Source organism: Salminus brasiliensis, chromosome 17 (genome assembly GCF_030463535.1).
Source record: "Salminus brasiliensis chromosome 17, fSalBra1.hap2, whole genome shotgun sequence".
In the NCBI taxonomy this organism is placed as follows: domain Eukaryota; kingdom Metazoa; phylum Chordata; class Actinopteri; order Characiformes; family Bryconidae; genus Salminus; species Salminus brasiliensis.
Genome location: NC_132894.1, coordinates 31,463,276 through 31,481,338, shown reverse-complemented (window position 1 = coordinate 31,481,338; position 18,063 = coordinate 31,463,276). Strand labels below are relative to the sequence as shown.

General features: G+C 42.8%; 1 protein-coding gene across 3 annotated transcripts in view; it reads left to right on the top strand.

The window, feature by feature from the left end:
* Positions 1-18,063, top strand: part of LOC140538456 (CSC1-like protein 2) — a 63,522-nt gene that overhangs the window by 6,404 nt on the left and 39,055 nt on the right. For all 3 annotated transcript variants that reach the window (XM_072661001.1, XM_072661000.1, XM_072661002.1), the window contains exons 2-3: positions 12,573-12,783; positions 14,554-14,633. In XM_072661001.1, the coding sequence (XP_072517102.1) occupies positions 12,622-12,783; positions 14,554-14,633 (242 nt within the window). In that variant the 5' untranslated portion in view covers positions 12,573-12,621. The remainder of the gene's footprint in view (positions 1-12,572; positions 12,784-14,553; positions 14,634-18,063) is intronic.

The window sequence follows — 18,063 nt, the reverse complement described above, 5'->3', positions numbered from 1 at the left end:
TGATTTCTAAGCTCAGGATGATGATCAGAAGACTGGAGCTCAGCTCAGCTCAGCTCAGCTCAGGTGTCTTTGAGCCTCAGTTTCAGTCGTTTCTGCTCTTCTGGGCTCTTCCCATTCATTAGTTTCTCCTGAACTCCTGAAGAACAGATCAATTCAGAGAGCGAGAGACTGAGAGCGAGAGACTGAGAGCGAGAGACTGAGAGCGAGAGACTGAGACACACACAGACAGACAGACAGACAGACAGACAGACAGAGAGAGAGAGACCGCGAGAGACGGAGACACACAGACAGACTGAGACTGAGAGCGAGAGACTGAGAGCGAGAGACTGAGAGCGAGAGACTGAGAGCGAGAGACGGAGACACAGACAGACAGACAGACAGAGACGGAGACACAGACAGACAGGCAGAGAGAGAGAGACCGCGAGAGACGGAGACACAGACAGACAGATAGACAGAGAGAGAGAGAGGCTGCGAGAGACGGAGACACAGACACAGACAGAGAGAGACAGAGAGAGAGAGAGAGACAGCGAGAGACGAAGACACATTTTCTCTTTTTTTTTTTTTTCTTTTCTTTTTCTGTTTTGTCTTTAATGCAGCTTTTCATTTTTTCTTTATTGCTCTGTTTTTCTTTCTCTCTTTCTCGTTTGCTCTTTCTTTCTAGTTCTAGTGTTTGATCTTTTCTTTGTCTTTTCTCTGTTTGTTTATTATTTGTGTTCTTTTCTTCTTTATTTCTGTTTAATTTTTTTTTTCTTTCTTTTCCGATCTTTGATTTTTTTTTTTTTTTTGCTCTGTTTTCCTGTCTTTCCTGTTTACTTTCTTGTTTGGTCTTGTCTTTTTTTCTCACTTCCTTCTTTTTTTTTTTTTTTTTTTTCTATCTTTGATCTTTTGCTTTGTTTTTTTTAAATCATTTTCCCCTTTCCTTCTTTTTTGCTTTCTTCTTTGTTCTTTGTCTTTAATTTTCTCATATCCTTCTTTGTTTTTCTCCTTCCCGTTCTTGTTTTCTTTCTTTCTTTGTTCATTTATTGTTTCTTTTTGTTCCTTCCATTTTCTTTCTTTTTCTGTCCATTTATGCTCTTTGAAAGAGGCATAATATAGGGTATCCAATGAGAACAGAACTCGTTTACATATCATCAATAACAAAAACAGTTCTATTCTGTTTTTTTTTTTTTTTTTCTTCTCTCTCTCTGACTGGGCAGTATTCACGGCTGGCGGTCAGTGTGTCTTGCTGTATGAGCAGTTGATGTCCTCATAGACTGATTTAATGGGAAGTCTGTTCGCACTGCCCCAAGTTGATGAATGGCCAATGTCTGAGGCATCTCAGCTGAGCTGTGTGAGATCTAATGTATTAATCTAAAGGGGGGGTGTTTGAGTGATTCTGGCAGGTTAGCGGGCACGTCTGCAGTGGGCTGAGAGCTCTGTTGTGTACATCTGATACTGTGTGATGATCTGATGCTGATTTGATTATTGGAAATTGAAGCTGCTGAACGTGGACAAAGCAGAGGAGACAACGAACAGTATCTGGCAGATCAGTTTCAGATTAGATCTTTGGTGCCTGATCAGAAAGGCCCATCCGAAGGGTCAGCAGGAGTGATCACATTACTGGGATGGATGTGGTTCTGTTTTCCTGCTCTGTTGAAGGGTAGCGGTACACTGAAAGCCCGGTGCTGTAAACGTTGTGGTGTTTGGTGTGAGCACTGTGGTGGAGTGCCAGCGGAAGAGGACGGACTGCAGCTTCCACACCAGACTTATGCTTTCCCACCCACAGCATTGTCTCTTTCTGTGTGGGGGAGCGCAAAGGCCTGTGGGAAAAGTAGGCAGATTTGTTTCTCTGCAGTGAAGAAAACGGCTGGAAGTAGTTGGTGGAAAAGCTGCAGCAACAGAGCTGGAGAGCTGCACTGTGTCCAAATGTTTGTGGACACCCCTTGTAATGAATGCGATCAGCTATTTTACGTTACACACAGTGTTGACACAGATGTGCAAAAGCACACACACACACACTGAGCTTGCCTAGTCCCTGTAGAGAGTTACTGCCAATAGATTAGGACTCTCTGGAGCAGATAAACATGAAGGTTAGGGGATATAAAGCCCTGCCCCCCTCCTCCCAGCATTGAGCTGTGGAGCAGTGGAACTGATTGGATTGTTGGTGCTCCATCCAATGCTTTTGGGATGACCATCATCCTTGTCATATCCCAGGTGGTTTCTATGGTATTATTAATTGGCTGCTAGACAGTTGCTATGGTTTTGTTAGGTGGTTGCTAGAGGAGTGAGAATGTTTTGATAGTTGATTGCTACGGCATTGTCTTGATGTGGTTGATAGTGTTGCGAGTTGGTTGCTATGGTATTGCTAAGTGGTGGGGTGACCATCCAACTTCCTAACCTCACTAACTCTTGTCCTTGAATGCAATCAAATCTGCACAGCAATGCTCTCCAAAATGTATTACAAAGACTTTTGGAGACCGGGACTCCAACAAAAGCAGGATAAACCCTAAATAATGAATGAGCAGGTGTCCAGATACTTTTGTCCATATAGTGTAGATGAACCTTATTTGCATTTTTGACGTATTTCTGAACGTATTAAAGTAAGAGGCCCGCTGCGTTGCCAAGGACAACCAAACTAATCGTCCAGGACGTTTCGCAGGGAGTGTTACAGTACAGGGTACAGAGTGTCAGAGCAGCGGCCTTGGGCCTGATTTATGTCCTTTGATCAATAACCGCCAAAAAAAAAATTGGCAAGTGGTCCCATTAGCCTTCTACTGTGAAGGGAAGCGAAACCCCACTTTAGCGCGAAGGGGGTTAGCTCATGTTTTTTTTTCCATCAGTCCACACGTTTACATGCGGGAATGTGATCCGGCCTTCACTTGGGGGGGCACACGCTGTTCAATAGTGTTCCATTAAAGAGCTGCTTATAGAAATATCCCAGATGTCGCTGACCTGTGAGTTGTTCACGAGGCTTGCTGGATCTAGCAGCTGTGAAAAGTGTAGCATTGTGGAGGGTGTGTGTGAATGTCTGTGGACGTGTGGACATGGACGTGTGTCCATGTGCCTGTGATTTCCCCTCACTCATGTGAAAGACAGCAGGATGGACAGTAATTCAATTTGGGTTCATAAGACAAAGCATGTCTTTCATAGAAGTCGCAGAATTGGCCGCCAGTCATGTCATGCAACTTTAAAGATGCCGTAGAATTCGTTTATTAAATATTGTACGTTTTACACACCTGTCCACACCTTGTAATTTTACCTCAATAATATAATATTCTTTTTTTTAATGGTGGAAGTTTAATGAGCTCTGCACTGATTGGCTGGTTTATGGCACTGCAACAGCTAGAGCACAGAACCCACACAGCTTGGGTAGCATTGCAACCAACTAGCAGCGCCATGTGAACCGTCTACCAACCACCTAGCAAACACTTATACCACATAATACCACAGCAACCACCTTTGATATCATCGCAAATACCTAGCAACACCATAGCAACCACCCGGGATACGACAAGACCATTAGTCAGGTCAGGATGTTGGATGATGTACACCCCATCTGATCCCCAAAACCCCACCCCAACCCCAAAACAACTCATCCCAAACGTACTGGATGGAGCACCAACCATCATTCCAGAGAACACTGGTCTTCCACTGCTCCACAGCTCAATGCTGGGGGGCTTTACACCCCTCTAGCCCATGCCTGGCCTGGCATTAGGCAGCATGGTAGCAGTGAGGTTGTGTTTATCTAAGCTGTGTGTGTGTGTGTGTGTGTGTGTGTGTGTGTGTGTGTGTGTGTGTGTGTGTGCGCATTTGCACATCTGTGTCATGCATTCATTAGAAGGGGTGTCCATAAATATTTGGACTTATAGTGTTCTAGTTTGTGAGCTCTTTCAAAGGTTTACGCTCTGCCACATCCACACCAGACTTCCCTGCCTGTAGAGAATTCCCTAGAGTGAGTCGACACACTCGGGCTGTGTGAGTCTAGCCGGGCTGTGTGGAATACAGAGCCACCCTTAAATGTTGAGCATTTCAGTTCTTCCTGATTGTGAACTCGGTGCTCCCTCACAGCATTCCCTCTCTTTTCACTTTCTTCTTGTCCTGTCCTTCATTTCTCTCTCTCTCTCTCTCTCTCTCTCTCTCTCTCTCTCTCTCTCTCTCTTTTTTAACCCTCTCTCTCTCTTCTCCCTCCCCCCGCTATCTCCCCCTGTTTGATATCTAGCTCGCGCAAGACAGAGGCCCCCTTCACTTTTGATAAGCAAAACTGGGGCAATGAGTCGTAGGAACAATATAGGGTAGGAACGACTCACTGGACCCCATGTGGGCACTCACAGGAGCGGGGTTGTGTAAGCTAGCCTGTGTTGCAGCCGCCTGCAGTTTAAAATGCCAATTTCTACCCGTTCTAGAGTCAATATTAGTATATCGTCGCTGTTCAGTTACAAAACATGTTTTTCCAGAATGGTGACTTTACAGGAGACGGCAAAAACGTCCTTAACTTTGAATGGAAGTTTGTGTAAAATAAGACTTCATTCCAAGGCATTTAGAGCATTTCTATTGGTCCATTTAACTTATTTGATTGTTTTTCAGTCTCTAAGATTTTTTTATTAATTGGTTACTGCATGCAAAGCAATGCTGACTAGTTCAGTTGGTCCTGAGTTATAACAGTGGGGGGACAAAGGCCAGAACCACGGTTTTCAAAATGTTCTAAAATGTTCTGTATGTAATAGAAGCTTCTAAAGGGTTTCCACTAATGCGAAGAACCAATAAAATAAATGCATTATTGATAATAAAAAATACGTATCGGTATCAGCGCCGATGCTGGCACTTACACACAGTATCAGTATCGGCAATAGAGAGCACCAATACCATGAAGCTTACTGACGCCCTTTTTAAAATACATATATATTGTGTGTGTGTGTGTGTATGTATATATATTAGTATATATAATTTTTTCCTTATGTCTTTTTACCATATTAATAATAATATGTTATTAATATCATGACATGTTTCCTGACTTCTGATTAAATCTAGCGACAATTCCTGTAAAACTTTTTTATATAGCAATATATATGGCAATATAAAGAAAAAATACCAGAAACCAAAGTCTGTCATATGCAGTGAGATTTTTATCCCAGGATCGTGCAGCCATATCACAATGCATCCCATTGTGTTGGATCGTAAGCCCTGTATTGGCAGCTCCTTGCCTATACACAGCCCCAGTGCAGATGGAATATGATCTTTAGGGGATGTGTTGGGTTGGTGAAAAGGTCGCAGCAGATCTTTAAGCTCATCCCAAGTGTGTTAGGCCCTCCTGCAGAGAGCAGCAGTAGTGAGTGGCTAGCAGCTGGTCAGCGGAGGGTGGGTTCTGTCCCCTGTGTGGTTGGATTGACACAAATGCGCTGATAATAAACACGGCTGGAGTTTTACACGTGTTACAATAGCACTGATTAACTGAATTATTAATTTTACCAATTTCAAGGTTCTGCACAGGCACCTGTCTGTGTTACAAACAGGGTTCTTCAATGGTGTCGCTCAAAGAACATTTTGTAGAACCTTTATTTGTGGTTCTTCTAAGACATTGTGAAAAAAACATTTTGTGGAACCCTTATTTTGGGTTCTTCTATGGTGTCGCTCGAAGAACCTTTATTTTGGGTTCTTCTATGGTGTCGCTTAAAGAACATTTTGAAGAACCCTTATTTTGGGTTCTTCTATGGTGTCGCTCAAAGAACATTTTGAAGAACCTTTATTTTGGGTTCTACTATGGTGTCGCTTAAAGAGCATTTTGTGGAACCTTTTATTTTGGGTTCTTCAGTAGTATCACTAAAAAGGACATTTTGTAGAACCTTTATTTTGAGTTCTTCAATGGTGTCGCTCAAAGAACATTTTGTAGAACCTTTACTTTGGGTTCTTCTATGTTACTGCTTAAAGAACATTGTGCAGCAGCTTTATTTTAAGGTGATAAATCCATTTCCTTGAAAATCTGTCTCTGATTGGGTTGGGTTGGGGTTGGGGTTCGGGCTCGGGCTTGAATTTCATACTTGTGCAGACCTCTAGGACTTCATCTTCTCCACAGGGTGCCAGTATAAAAAACAGAAGTGAACAGAAAGCACCTCCTGTGTTTGGTCGGTCTTGTCTCTGTTGTGCTGACATGGTGGCGCAGGTCTCAGCAGTGGTAGAACTGAGGTGTGGCACCATGGCAGGGTTTGAAAGCCGCTTTAGGGAAGTGGAAAAACTTGAATGCTGAATGGAACGCTGTAATTCGGGAAGTCTTCAGCCACTTGATCTCAAAACAAACAAGTGTTGCTTCCCTGAGAAAAGGAAAAAACGAAGGTAACGATTCCTTTCTTGCTTTTGAGATTCCGGAGGCTGAGAGTTGCTTCGGAACTGTTGTTAACTTAAATGCTAACGTGAAGAAGAATGAGCTTTTCGGTGAGTTTATCTGTAGGGCGTATAACTGGTTGTACGTGGGTGTATTTGTACTAGACTAAGGATAAGCTTCCTAAGTACATATGAAAGCACTTCTGGAGAAGAGCGTCTACGTCTAAAGGCAGTCAGCATAGACTGAGCTCTAAGGTAGCTTGGACAGGTATATCTTTAAGCTATCATGCTAACTGGCTATGATGAGGAAATTGTCATAATTCAATGCAAGTCATTTGCATAATTCCAAAGGAGATCAGCAGTCTCCATGGCCGCAGGTAGTGTGTGGTATGGTGAATATTGAAATATTGGCCTGCTTTGTCCTTTGTAAAAAGGGGTGTACGAAAATATCAATATATCGAAGTATCGCAATTTTATGTTTTCAATATTGTATCACTTCTCAAAACACTGTGTTAATTTTAATGAATAGTTTCCATGTAAACATAGACAGTCATACATTTTGCGTTGTGTTTAAGTCTTCAGATGCCACTGTTTGCTCAGATATTTTTCATACGTTTGTTTTTTATACTACAACAGTTTTTGTAAAATTTGATTTAAAAAAAATAAAAAAAAAACGCAATATATGACAGTACATTTTCAGATCGGCAGGTTCTTGACAATGGCCCAGTATCACATCATTGCACTTCAAACTGAATCCTTTAAGTATGTAGTAGCACTGTATTCATAGTGCGTACCATTGATGGTGCGAATGAACTGAAATCAGCTGCGAACGTTTTCTGAGCTATCTGTCCGTTGCTAAGAGGTCTAGCATAATGTGTAAGATCTGTAGCTCAAATGCTAAATGCACAATTCATCAAACCTGTCAGGCCTCCATGGTATGTTTGCTACAGAATCCGACCAGATCGGTCTCTTTTTCAGGTGAGTTTGGGAAAGGAAAACACTGAAGTGTTCAGAGCTGGGGTTTCCCCGGATTAGGACGGAAAACCTTTGAGTCATCAGACATGTCTGATTCATAGCTCTAGCAGCTGAGTAATGCTGTGATGATTCAGTGCCACACGTTTGTTACTCTGGAGGGAAAGTGTTCAAGGTCGGAGTGAGGTCCTGCAGAGCACCCCCCCCCCCCCCGATGATCTTAATTTGCCATGACAACACCAGCTCGAGGGACGGACATAGGGAGTCTTTGGTACTTACCCATGTCCAGGGAGTGCTGAAAAAAAATAGGAACAGGGTAGGGAAGTCTAAAACTGCATTGCCTTCAAAGGTATAAAACCTTTGAATAGACTTTTCGACACTTTATTGAATGTGTGTGTGTATGTTTATTAGGCTTGTGGAATGAGGACGGTGTTTTAAATTATGATGTAACTGATGTGTCAAATTTCTGTTCTGTGTCTGTTAGCTAGATTGGATCATTTGTCTGATCCAAGGGGCCGATACTTTTTTTTTGGGGGGAACCCGATTCTCATGCCACCGGTATTCTAGGCTTCATAACTCAGGATCAGGATAACCTATAGATGTGATAAACACATATAGCAAACAGCAAGTGTGGTGCCCTTGACCTATCACCATCTCTCAGCGAGTAATCCAGCTCGTCTTCCATATAAGAAGAGCCTAGAAGGGAGGAGCTGCTAGCTCCTCTTTAGTCTCACAGACTCCAAAGTCCTGAGTCCTGACATCCCTGTGCCGAGGTCCAGCACAGTTATTATCTTTATATTGTAGTGACAAATAGAAATTAGGTCCATTTATATCTGTGTTTATTTATTATAGTTTGTTTTATAAAGTTAGTAAAGTAATTTATTTATTTTACTTTATTTATTTAAGTCAATCCTGATGCATTGAGTCTCTCTTACATTGTGAGATATAAGATTTATTAATTCAACAATGGTATCAGATCAGTATCTGGTATCGGCCGATATGCTAAGTCCATGTATCAGTGCACCCCTACTGATTACCCCATGTGTATTTAAGAGAGACACAGGGTAAGGTTGCTGTGGGAGCTCACTAATTGGCCATTCAGAACATAGGCCGTTTCCATCCACCGGTTTGCCATAACATTAACCTGCCTAATATTGAGCAGAACCCCCTTGTACCACCTCCACCGCCACAGATCTGACGACTTTTGAGGCATGGACTCGATACCTCGCTACCTTTTGAAGGCATCCTGTGATCTCTGGCACCAAGACTAGCATTAGCAGCAGATCCTTTAAGTCCTGTAAGTTATGAGGTGGGGCCTCCATGGACTTCATCAAAGAGCCTTATGTGCCCATGATGCTGACGCTGGTTCACCGGTTGCACTTTCTTGCAGCACTTTTGGTAGGTACTGACCACTGCACACCGGGAACGTCCCACAGGCCCTGCCTGATCTGTTTTGGAGATGTTCTGACCCTCCAGTCGTCTAGCCATCACAGCTTAGTTCTTTCAAGATCTGACTGGTCACTTGCTGCCTCATATGTAGATCCCACTATTTGACAGATGAAGCCACTGTAGATGAAGATCATCAATGTCTGTGGTGCTAATGTTATGGCTGATTGGTACTAATGTTATGGCTGATCGGTGTATATCGGTCTTAAAGGCACGATAACAAAAAAAAGCTGTATTAATTTTCAGATTAGAATGTTGAAGTGTTGTGTAGAGTTGAAGTATGATCCCTTACAGCAAAATTGATAAAGTACAAGGAAATTATGGGATGTAGCCTTTTAACTGCACTGTTTTGAAAGCTCAGTAATTAGTTTGAAATGAAAATAGTCCTGAACTGGAAAGCGTGCATTGTCTCACGCCTATAGCCGGGATTATTCTGGGAAGGTGTTGTTGGGTGTGAGTGTCGAGTGGGCTCACAGCTGCCTCCTTCTCCTTCCTTTTGTTGGTGCTGTGCGCCTCGACGGGGGGCGGAGGAGGGAGAGGAAAGGGGAAAGGCTGGCCGCTCTGTCATTGGGGCTGTGGGAGTTTGGAGGCCAGTCTAGCAGAGCCATCTGCTGCAGTGCTGCTGCAGCCAATGCCACCCCCCCACACCACCACTGCCACCACCTCCACCACCCACCCGTATCTATCTCTGTTTCTCTCTCGCGAGCGCTTTCTCTTTCATGCTCTCGCTCCCTCTATCTCTCACGCTCTGGCTGTCTCTCTTTCTTACTTGGTCTTCCCTGCAGTCTGTCACTGTCGCTTTCTCTCTGCTGGTGCCGCTTTCATTCTGATCCTCTTTCATTTCGGTGGTTCCCCCTGTCTTTTATTTGGGTCCCCTTTGCTCTGCTTTTCTATTCTGATTCATCACTGTGTTCATCATTAGAACATCTCCAAAGTTCTCCTCCTGGAGTCTAGTATTATTTAGAGTTCTCCTTCAACACCTGGTTTGGTGGTAAATCAGGGCTTAATGATGGTAAATCAGGTGAGCTGCTGCTGCTGCTGCTGCTGATGATGATGATGGAGTTGAACACATCCTCCATGCCGTGCTGGCTGGACTGTGGGACGTCCAAGAGATACCTGAAGGAACCGAGCTCTGTTCTTCAGACTAGCTCACCGAAAAGATCTCACTACTTTCTTTCTTTAGAATGAGAAGCTCTTATTTCTCCTTTTTACTGGATTCATGTTCACCTGTATCTGTTCTGATGAGATCTGGAGCTTCTGCAGTAAAATCTCCCTTATTTCGGAGAGAAATCCCTTAAATAATGTGCTCAGGTGCCTAAAACCTTTGTATGTAGCCTAATGCAGAAGGAAGCTCAGAAAACACCCTTAGCTAGTTTGTAAAGGCTAGAAACCAAGAGATACCTCTAAGCTTAGATACTCCTAAATACAGAAGTCAGTATGGATTTAGAATGAATAGTACTGTAATTTGACCAGGGGTGCCCAGACTTTTGCAGAAGACTGTACCGTAGTCAAATACAGTAATTTGACATTGTCTAATAAGAAAATTAGTAGTGAACACACACACACACACTAGTGCACTAGGGGCAGTGAGTACACACACCCAGAGCGGTGGGCAGCCAACTCCAGCACCCAGGGAGCAGAGAGGGTGAAGGGCCTTGCTCAAGGGCCCAACAGCGGTAGCTTGCCGAGCCCGGGTATTGAACCCACAACCCTGTTATCGATAGCCCGGCGCTCTAATCCTCCTATTGTGTGAGGATTGATAGATAAACATTATATTAGGTTAATCAAAGAGATGATTTTGCCGGACTACAGTCAAGTCTGGCCAGAATTGTGTTGTACTGTGGTCAGGTAGGGACAGCATTTTATCAGGGTGCACCTGGATGTTGTTGGGTTACAGTTAAGTTCGTATCGTAGTCATATACAGTCATTGACATATAGTCTAATAAAAAATAGGTTGTTTTTTGTTATTATATGGGGATCATTGATAGAAATGCATTACATTAGGATAACAAATAGGTCAGTAAAAGAGATGATATTGTCTTATTCAGTGATAAGTATTGTAGTAATTATTATAATCCAGTAAAAAAAAAATGATATACTTTTTTTTTTCTCAGTACAAGGCAACAAAAGCAGAAGTAGAAAACACATAGTGCAAAAACACAATTTACAGTACATCATAAATGTATTTAAATCCTATTATTATTATTATTATTATTTATGGGATTATTAATAATTCCAACTGATGGCCTGTTCTTAGCTTGTGAATGAACTAATGCGTGTGTAGACACTAGTGCTGGGTGTTTCCATTCATCTTAGGGATTGATTCCTTGTCCAAACAAGCGCAACCAAACAGAGTTCTTGGACGAGAGTCTCACCATTACATTGACCTATTGGTATGTGTGTCAGAGAGGGAGGGAGAGGGAGTGAGGGAGAGCGAGGGTGAGTGAGAGGTGGTGGTGTTGGTGGTGGTGGTGTTGTTTTGTTGTCTGTCTCCCAGTCTGTTCTGTACTACAGTTCCAACAAAGCCGCTGGCACCATGCCAACGTGTGGCTCATGTTTCCCCAGTGCTGATTCAGGCCCAGTATGCCTGCCCTGACCAGCGCTCAACACCCCTAGACATGCAGCCCTGCTCTGACGCTAATTCTCAAGTTAGGCCTGACTCTTACAGGGTACTGTCAGGCTTGGAAGAAATATTGTCATAATAATAAGTTCAGTCCAAAACTGTAGGCCTGAGTAAAACTCTAGGCACCCTCTCTTCAGCTTTGACCCACGACCAGGTCAGGCGTAAAGAGTCCAGATGGAGGGCGCTTGGCCGTGCCGTGCTGCAGAGATCTGTGTCTGGCTAAAGGGGTCTTTGAGCTGGCAGACGAGATGTGGGCTGTACTCGGACACTATGGGCCATCGCTGCCATGCCGATTGAAATGGAGAGGAGAACAGGCATCGCTGTGGGGCAGGCGTGTGCTGTTCCATTGCGTCAGACGGAGGAGAGCTTGCTCTTATGTAATTGCTCCTTTAGAGAGGCTGCAGTTCAGATGTGAAATGGTGATGGTGTGATTTTCAGCGCTGCTAATTGGGCTGTGTTGAGGGAAGTGCAGAAGCAGCACGTCTCTGTAGATATCAGGAATAGCACTTGTTGTGGCTGCTAGGAAACTGGTTCCCTCAGACGTTCAGATAAACCGTCGAATGACGGCCTTGAAACTGTTCATGCTGCAGCTGGATGTTCTGATGTTCTGCCAAAATCTGAAAAGTAAAGGTGCTACAATGACTTTTCTGGATGATTCCATAGAACCAAGAACCACTGTTGGTTCTAGAGCTGGGCAATATGACTATTTTGTCGTATCATGATAAATTTTGCTATGGTGGTACACAGTATGGTTTTATGAGTGTCAGTGCTTAAAGATCATCAGTGCTTAAAGAGTGTAATCAGTCATATTTTATTCAATGGAGTAAAAATCACGGTACTCTACATGATGAAATATCGTATATCGTAAAAAATGTCTTTAAATATTGTGATCTTAAATGTTTCCATATCTCCCAGCTCTTCCACATCTTTTACAAACCTGGTTCTTTATAGAACCAAAAGTGTTTCTTCTGTGGTATCGCTCTTATTACCCTTTGTCGCACCTTCATTGTTGAGAGTTCCTGTGTAAAAGAGGCAGGCGGCTTTGTGTCTCCTCCAGAATGACTCCCGGTAGGAAAGCCTGATCCTCAAGTATCTGCCGATCCCGAGCAGCAGCCCCGCCTCTGTCTAATCTAACTGATCAGTAACGCGTGCGTCTGTTTGTCAGTGCATCTCATCTTGACCATGTATGAAAACCCAATGATCTCCCTTTTCTCCCTTTCTCCGTCCCGCTCTGTAGATCCTTCACCAGAATGCGACAGTGAGTCTGCAGTGTGCTGCTGGTGACAATGGGGATACAAGAGTCCTCGGCCTGTACGGCCCAGGCCAACTGCTACACTAATGACTCCAAAGACTACTGCTACTCGGCCCGCATTCGCAGCACCGTGCTCCAGGGCCTGCCATTCGGAGGAGTTCCCACTGTCCTTGCCCTGGACTTTATGTGCTTCCTGGTGAGTTCAGAGCTCCTCTCAACTCCTGTCAGGACTTTTAAACGGGGATTGTTAGGACGTATTATTTTGGTCTCTGTCTGAAAATAATGTAGTAAATGCAGAACCACTTTTATAGGACATGGCTGTGCAAACGCTATTTATTTGGGCAGTAGGCTTTCATTTTGCTTAGAGATAATAAGAAATATTAACAAACACAAAAAATGCTTCTTATTTTTGACTGCTTTATGTATTTATTTTTTATTTATTTATTTTAAATCTCTTTGTATTTAATGAAATGTGATTGCAAATCATACATGTTCTTATTGCCCAAACAAATGACCTTTAAACAATTTACTTAAGTGCCTAAGACTGTATATCTATAGGCATTGATATTTGATATAATATTTAAAAATATATACAATTTATTTGTATGGCTGATGTCAGAAAACAGTATACATCTGGTAATAAGACAAAAGATAAAAAAACACGCATACATTATTGCTAGAAATGTCACATTAGCACTACATAAGACTGTTGTTATACAGTCACAGTAGTGATGGTAAAAAAAATTAAAGGAAATGATGATGGATAATAAAAAAAAAAATAATAATAGTAATAATAATAATAATAAACAATCAGAAGATTGATAGTTAGATTCCATGTAAAAGTCGTTAATGGAGGGTGAGCAACTAGTCTGAAGCAGGTAGCAGTAGCTGGATGGTGACCAGCTGAGCTGTGGTGGATAAAAAGAGAGCCCCACGGTTGAATTTCCATCAGCGTCAGCCTGAACAAGTGGGCAGTCATTAGAGTTAGTTATATGTGAATGTGTGGAGTACAGAGAACGTAAACAGTATCAGGTGGCCAACGACTCCAGCAGATCTAACAATAACAGCCGAACTCAAATAAGAGAGCCAGAAGGTAACACAGACACGGGTCCCTCCTGAAATACTGGCATCCGTCTGCTCTACCGTTTACAAACCTGAGTGATTGCGTGCAAGTGGTGGCGGGACAACAGCACCGGCATCTCAGAGTATCGCAATTTCCTATGTCCATGTGGATCATAGGAGCCCCTGGATCTACAACCTTTATACAGCAAAACAAGAATTTTATCATCAGTATGGGAGTTAACTGGAAGCCAATGTATTGCTGAAGAAACTGCTATGATACATGATATAAATATAAAAATATAAATATGCACTAAATATTGTGGCTGTCACTTTGGTCTGATCAAAATCAGGAGTAAGGTATGCTATGCAAAAAATATAAACATATAAAACAATAAAAACATGATGATGACAATGATGAGGAGAATGCCGCTATGAGATCAGCAGGTTGACACAGATGTGCTACATGTCACTGTATTAACTTTCCCACTTGCAGCAGAGTGAAACAGGTATGGCAGTTTCCAAGAGACAAACACTGTAGCTGAGGGAGGTATAGAGGAAGAGGGAGAGCAGTGTAGCCTACTAACACTCTCAGCTGTGTGCTGTGCTATCCTATTGACCCATATTCCTGCTGATGAGTAGAGCCTGGGGTAGGTTGTCAGTATAAATCGGCAGCCAAGAGCAGCATCCGACTTACTCAGCATTGTTACTGTAGCGTGAACGCTGCTCCGCCGTGAAGCAGCACGACCGTGACCGTGTTATTGAGCCATGTGAGAGATGAGCACTGTCTGTGTTATCTCCACGTCCTGCGATCTCATTATCCGCCCTCTGTAGCAGCGTCACGTCCCTGACATCTCGTCTCCTTGATTTCTGAGGCGGTCTTCTTGTGTCTTGTTCTCTTTCTCAGGTTCTTCTCTTTGTCTTCTCCATCCTGCGGAAGGTGGCGTGGGATTACGGGCGGCTGGCTCTGGTGACTGATGCGGACAGGTAAAGGCAAATCCCTGCTAGCCATCTCTGATGGGTCACTGTGTGCTGTTGGCCGAACCTTTTTTTTGCTCCTTACAGTGAGAATTTCTCCAGCTCCTCAGCCGATATGGGGGCGATCTGTTGACCTGAAGTTCTACAGATGCTCTGCTGATCTGTGCCACTGCTTTTGTTTATTAATTATGACCTTTATTATTTTAGAGTGAGGTGGGATCTTCTCTCTTGGATATGTAGTGCTAGTAACTAACATCTTCACTCAGGCCCTGGGACGAAGGAAGCAGGAGTGCTTCTGAATAGTTCAGCTGCTGACCTGTGTGCATGTATGTCTTTGTAATTGTATGTCTATTTATATTATTCCCCATAATGGCCACTGGTGGAATGGAAAAACACTGGTTGTTGTGGTTGTGGATATTTATTTTATTTTATTTTATTTTATATTATTATTATTTTTTTTTACATGTATTTAATTGATTTATTGTAATTAAATTATTTAATTTACTTTATTTTATTTTTTAAAGTTGCTTTTATTTTATTTAAATCTGCCACAATGAGCTACCATCACGTCCTTATTGGTAAAGTGATTTTTTTTTTCTTCTTTTTTTCAAACCGAAATATTAAAACACAGATGTTATGATTTTTATTTCTATAGTTAAAATGTATAGCATTTCTATATGGACAAAAATATCGAGACACCTGCTTATTCATTGTTTCTTCTAAAATCAAGGATCTTTAAAAAAAAGGGTCTATCCTACTTTTGTTGGAGTAACTGTCTCTACTGTCCAGGGAAGAAGGCTTTCTACTAGATTTTGGAGGAGCATTGCTGTGAGGCTTTGATTGCATTCAGCGGCGAGCGCTAGTGAGGTCAGGGTGTTGGATGAGAAGCGTTTCACACCTGCTATTTCGGTTTGAAACCAATGACACTAGAAAATATGGATGCCGTAGTTCCGCTCACTTCTGTTCTTTAGGAAAAAAGGCAAGAAAAGGTCCTGCAGATGACCGGTCTCTTCCAGCCAAGTCAGAATAAGGGTTACAAACGGATTTCCGTGAGGCAATATTAGCACAGGGAAAGCTAACAGAAAATGGGATGTTTGCCATTTAAACATATGGGGATGTGCGGAGCTACACATCATACTGCAACCGGCCATTGGAGTCATTAGTTTGGACCAAACTGAAAAGTGTGAAGGTTCAGAGTCCTTGCATTGTAGTCACAGTAGTTCCGAAACAGTCAGCCCTAATTTGAAGGGATTCACGCAAAGTTAGTGCCTGAGCCTCCAGGCTGACCGTGGAAATTGCTGTTTAACTGCATTCATGCTTCGCATTAGCCTTGGAGGCGAAGCCCAATCTGTCCAAGAAAAGTTTGTTGTTAGCCGGGCAGAAATACTCTGATAGACTCCTGTCTTATGTCCTTTACCATTTCTTATGTATGTATGTATTTACTTGGTCTTTCACTGCCAAACAAGCCCAACGGATTGCTTCTTTTGCTCTTCCGTTGATTCTTTTAGGCTGGAAAAAAAAAAACGGTGCTGAAGAAGCTCCAGCACATTTCCCTGACACCAGTTTGGCTGGGAGGGGCAGTGAATTAGGCCGCAATCATAAATGCCATCTGTTCCATAAAGCAATCTGTTTTAAGATGCCGTGTGCATATTTACTGCGCTCCCAGAATTCCTGCCTGTCCTGCACAGTGTGACTGTGCTCGACTATTTCTAGAACCCACGCATTCTCTCTCTCTCTCTCTCTCTCTCTCTCGCTCTCTCTCGCTCTCTCTCCCACCCTGCCTCTCTCGCTCTCTCTCTCCTCCTCAGTGCCAGGAATAACCACCCCTGCTTTCCGCATCGTATCATTTTGCAGCGCGCCGACTGCTTTTTCGGCTTGTTGCTTAATGATAAGCCCAGAAATGAAGCTGAGCCACGGCTCCACAGTTATGCCGCGTATCATTTTCATTATATATATTTTATTATATATATATATATATATACAGTACATATATATATATATATATATATATATATATATATATATATATATATATAATTTTTTTTTTTTTTTTTAGACAGCGCATCCTCGTAGGAGGTTAGTGGCGTGGAGGGCTGGGGTGTTAATTTAGTTTTGGTGAGTGTGTTTCAGGGCAGCTTCTAGATTTTGCTGTTTTGTGAATGTCGAACTCTGAACAGAGCGGATGGGATGTGTGGGTGTTGGACACGGCAGCTGGATTCAGGGTTTCTTTTCCATTGTCCAGTTATGGTCTGCAATAAAAGGGCACTGAATCCTGTGCGAATGAAATGTGACTGACCTTCTGCCCTACAACAGATGTCCCAAGCTCTCTTAGAAGAAGGCCAGTACTGACCGTTCCTATCCAGCACTTTCCGAAATGAAGTGGAGGCTTCTGGGTGGCGCAACTGTCTATGCACTGTCCCTATAACTGGGAGACTGAGAGTTTGCAAGCATAGATGGAATTCCACCACACTTCTCATTTACCGCTGTAATTTGATGGGAACACAGTGTACACAGATGGCTTTAATGGCCATGTATTGCTTAAAGGCTAAATTAGAGCACAGCTTTACTTGTAAATGAGCTGCTAACAGTAGTTTACAGTATTAGTTAGCAAATATTGTATTATGTGTGAAGCTTAATGAAATACTGGCTCCTGGCACATGTGGCCAGTCTGAAAGGCTACATTGATTGATCATAGAGGCGCGTCTTGCTTGCGGCGTGTCATGTGGTGCGGTTGCGGCTCGTGTCTGGTGTGAAATCAACTTCACTCTAGGACTGGATCAGGACATCCGCGGTAAATGTAATTATCTGCTTTAGGGACACAATTATGGAATTAGATGATCCTGTAATGTAAATCAAATGTGCAGCAACAAGGTTGTAAAATGCTGTAAATCAATCAGTTGTGGGTGACCCTCGTTTCCAGCCGAGCCGAGGGGAAGTTGGAAGAATGCACTGATCGGCCATAACATTAGGACTAGGAAGAATATTGAGTCACCACAACAGATCTGACCATTCGAGTCATGGACGTCACAAGACCTTTGAATGGATTTCTAGGTTTGTATCAATGAGCCTTAGGTGCCCATAACCCTGTCCTTTCTTGGTAGGCACTGACCATTGCATGTCAGGAACGTCCCAAAGGACCTGTCTGATGTTCTGACCCCTTCATAGACTAGCCATCACAGTTTGGTTCTGTGGCTCAGATTCTTATGCTTGCGTTTCTCCGGATTTTAACACCAGTCACCCTCAAGAACCTACTGGTCACTTGCTGACTAATATGTACATCGCACCCCTTGATGGATGAAGCCACTATAGATGAAGATAATCAGTGTTTTTACTTCACCTGACAGTGGTGCTAATGTTATGGCTGATGTTATGGTGTTATAAAAACATAAATAAATAAAAAAATAATAGAATTTTAGTTGGATTTTATTAGTGATTATAA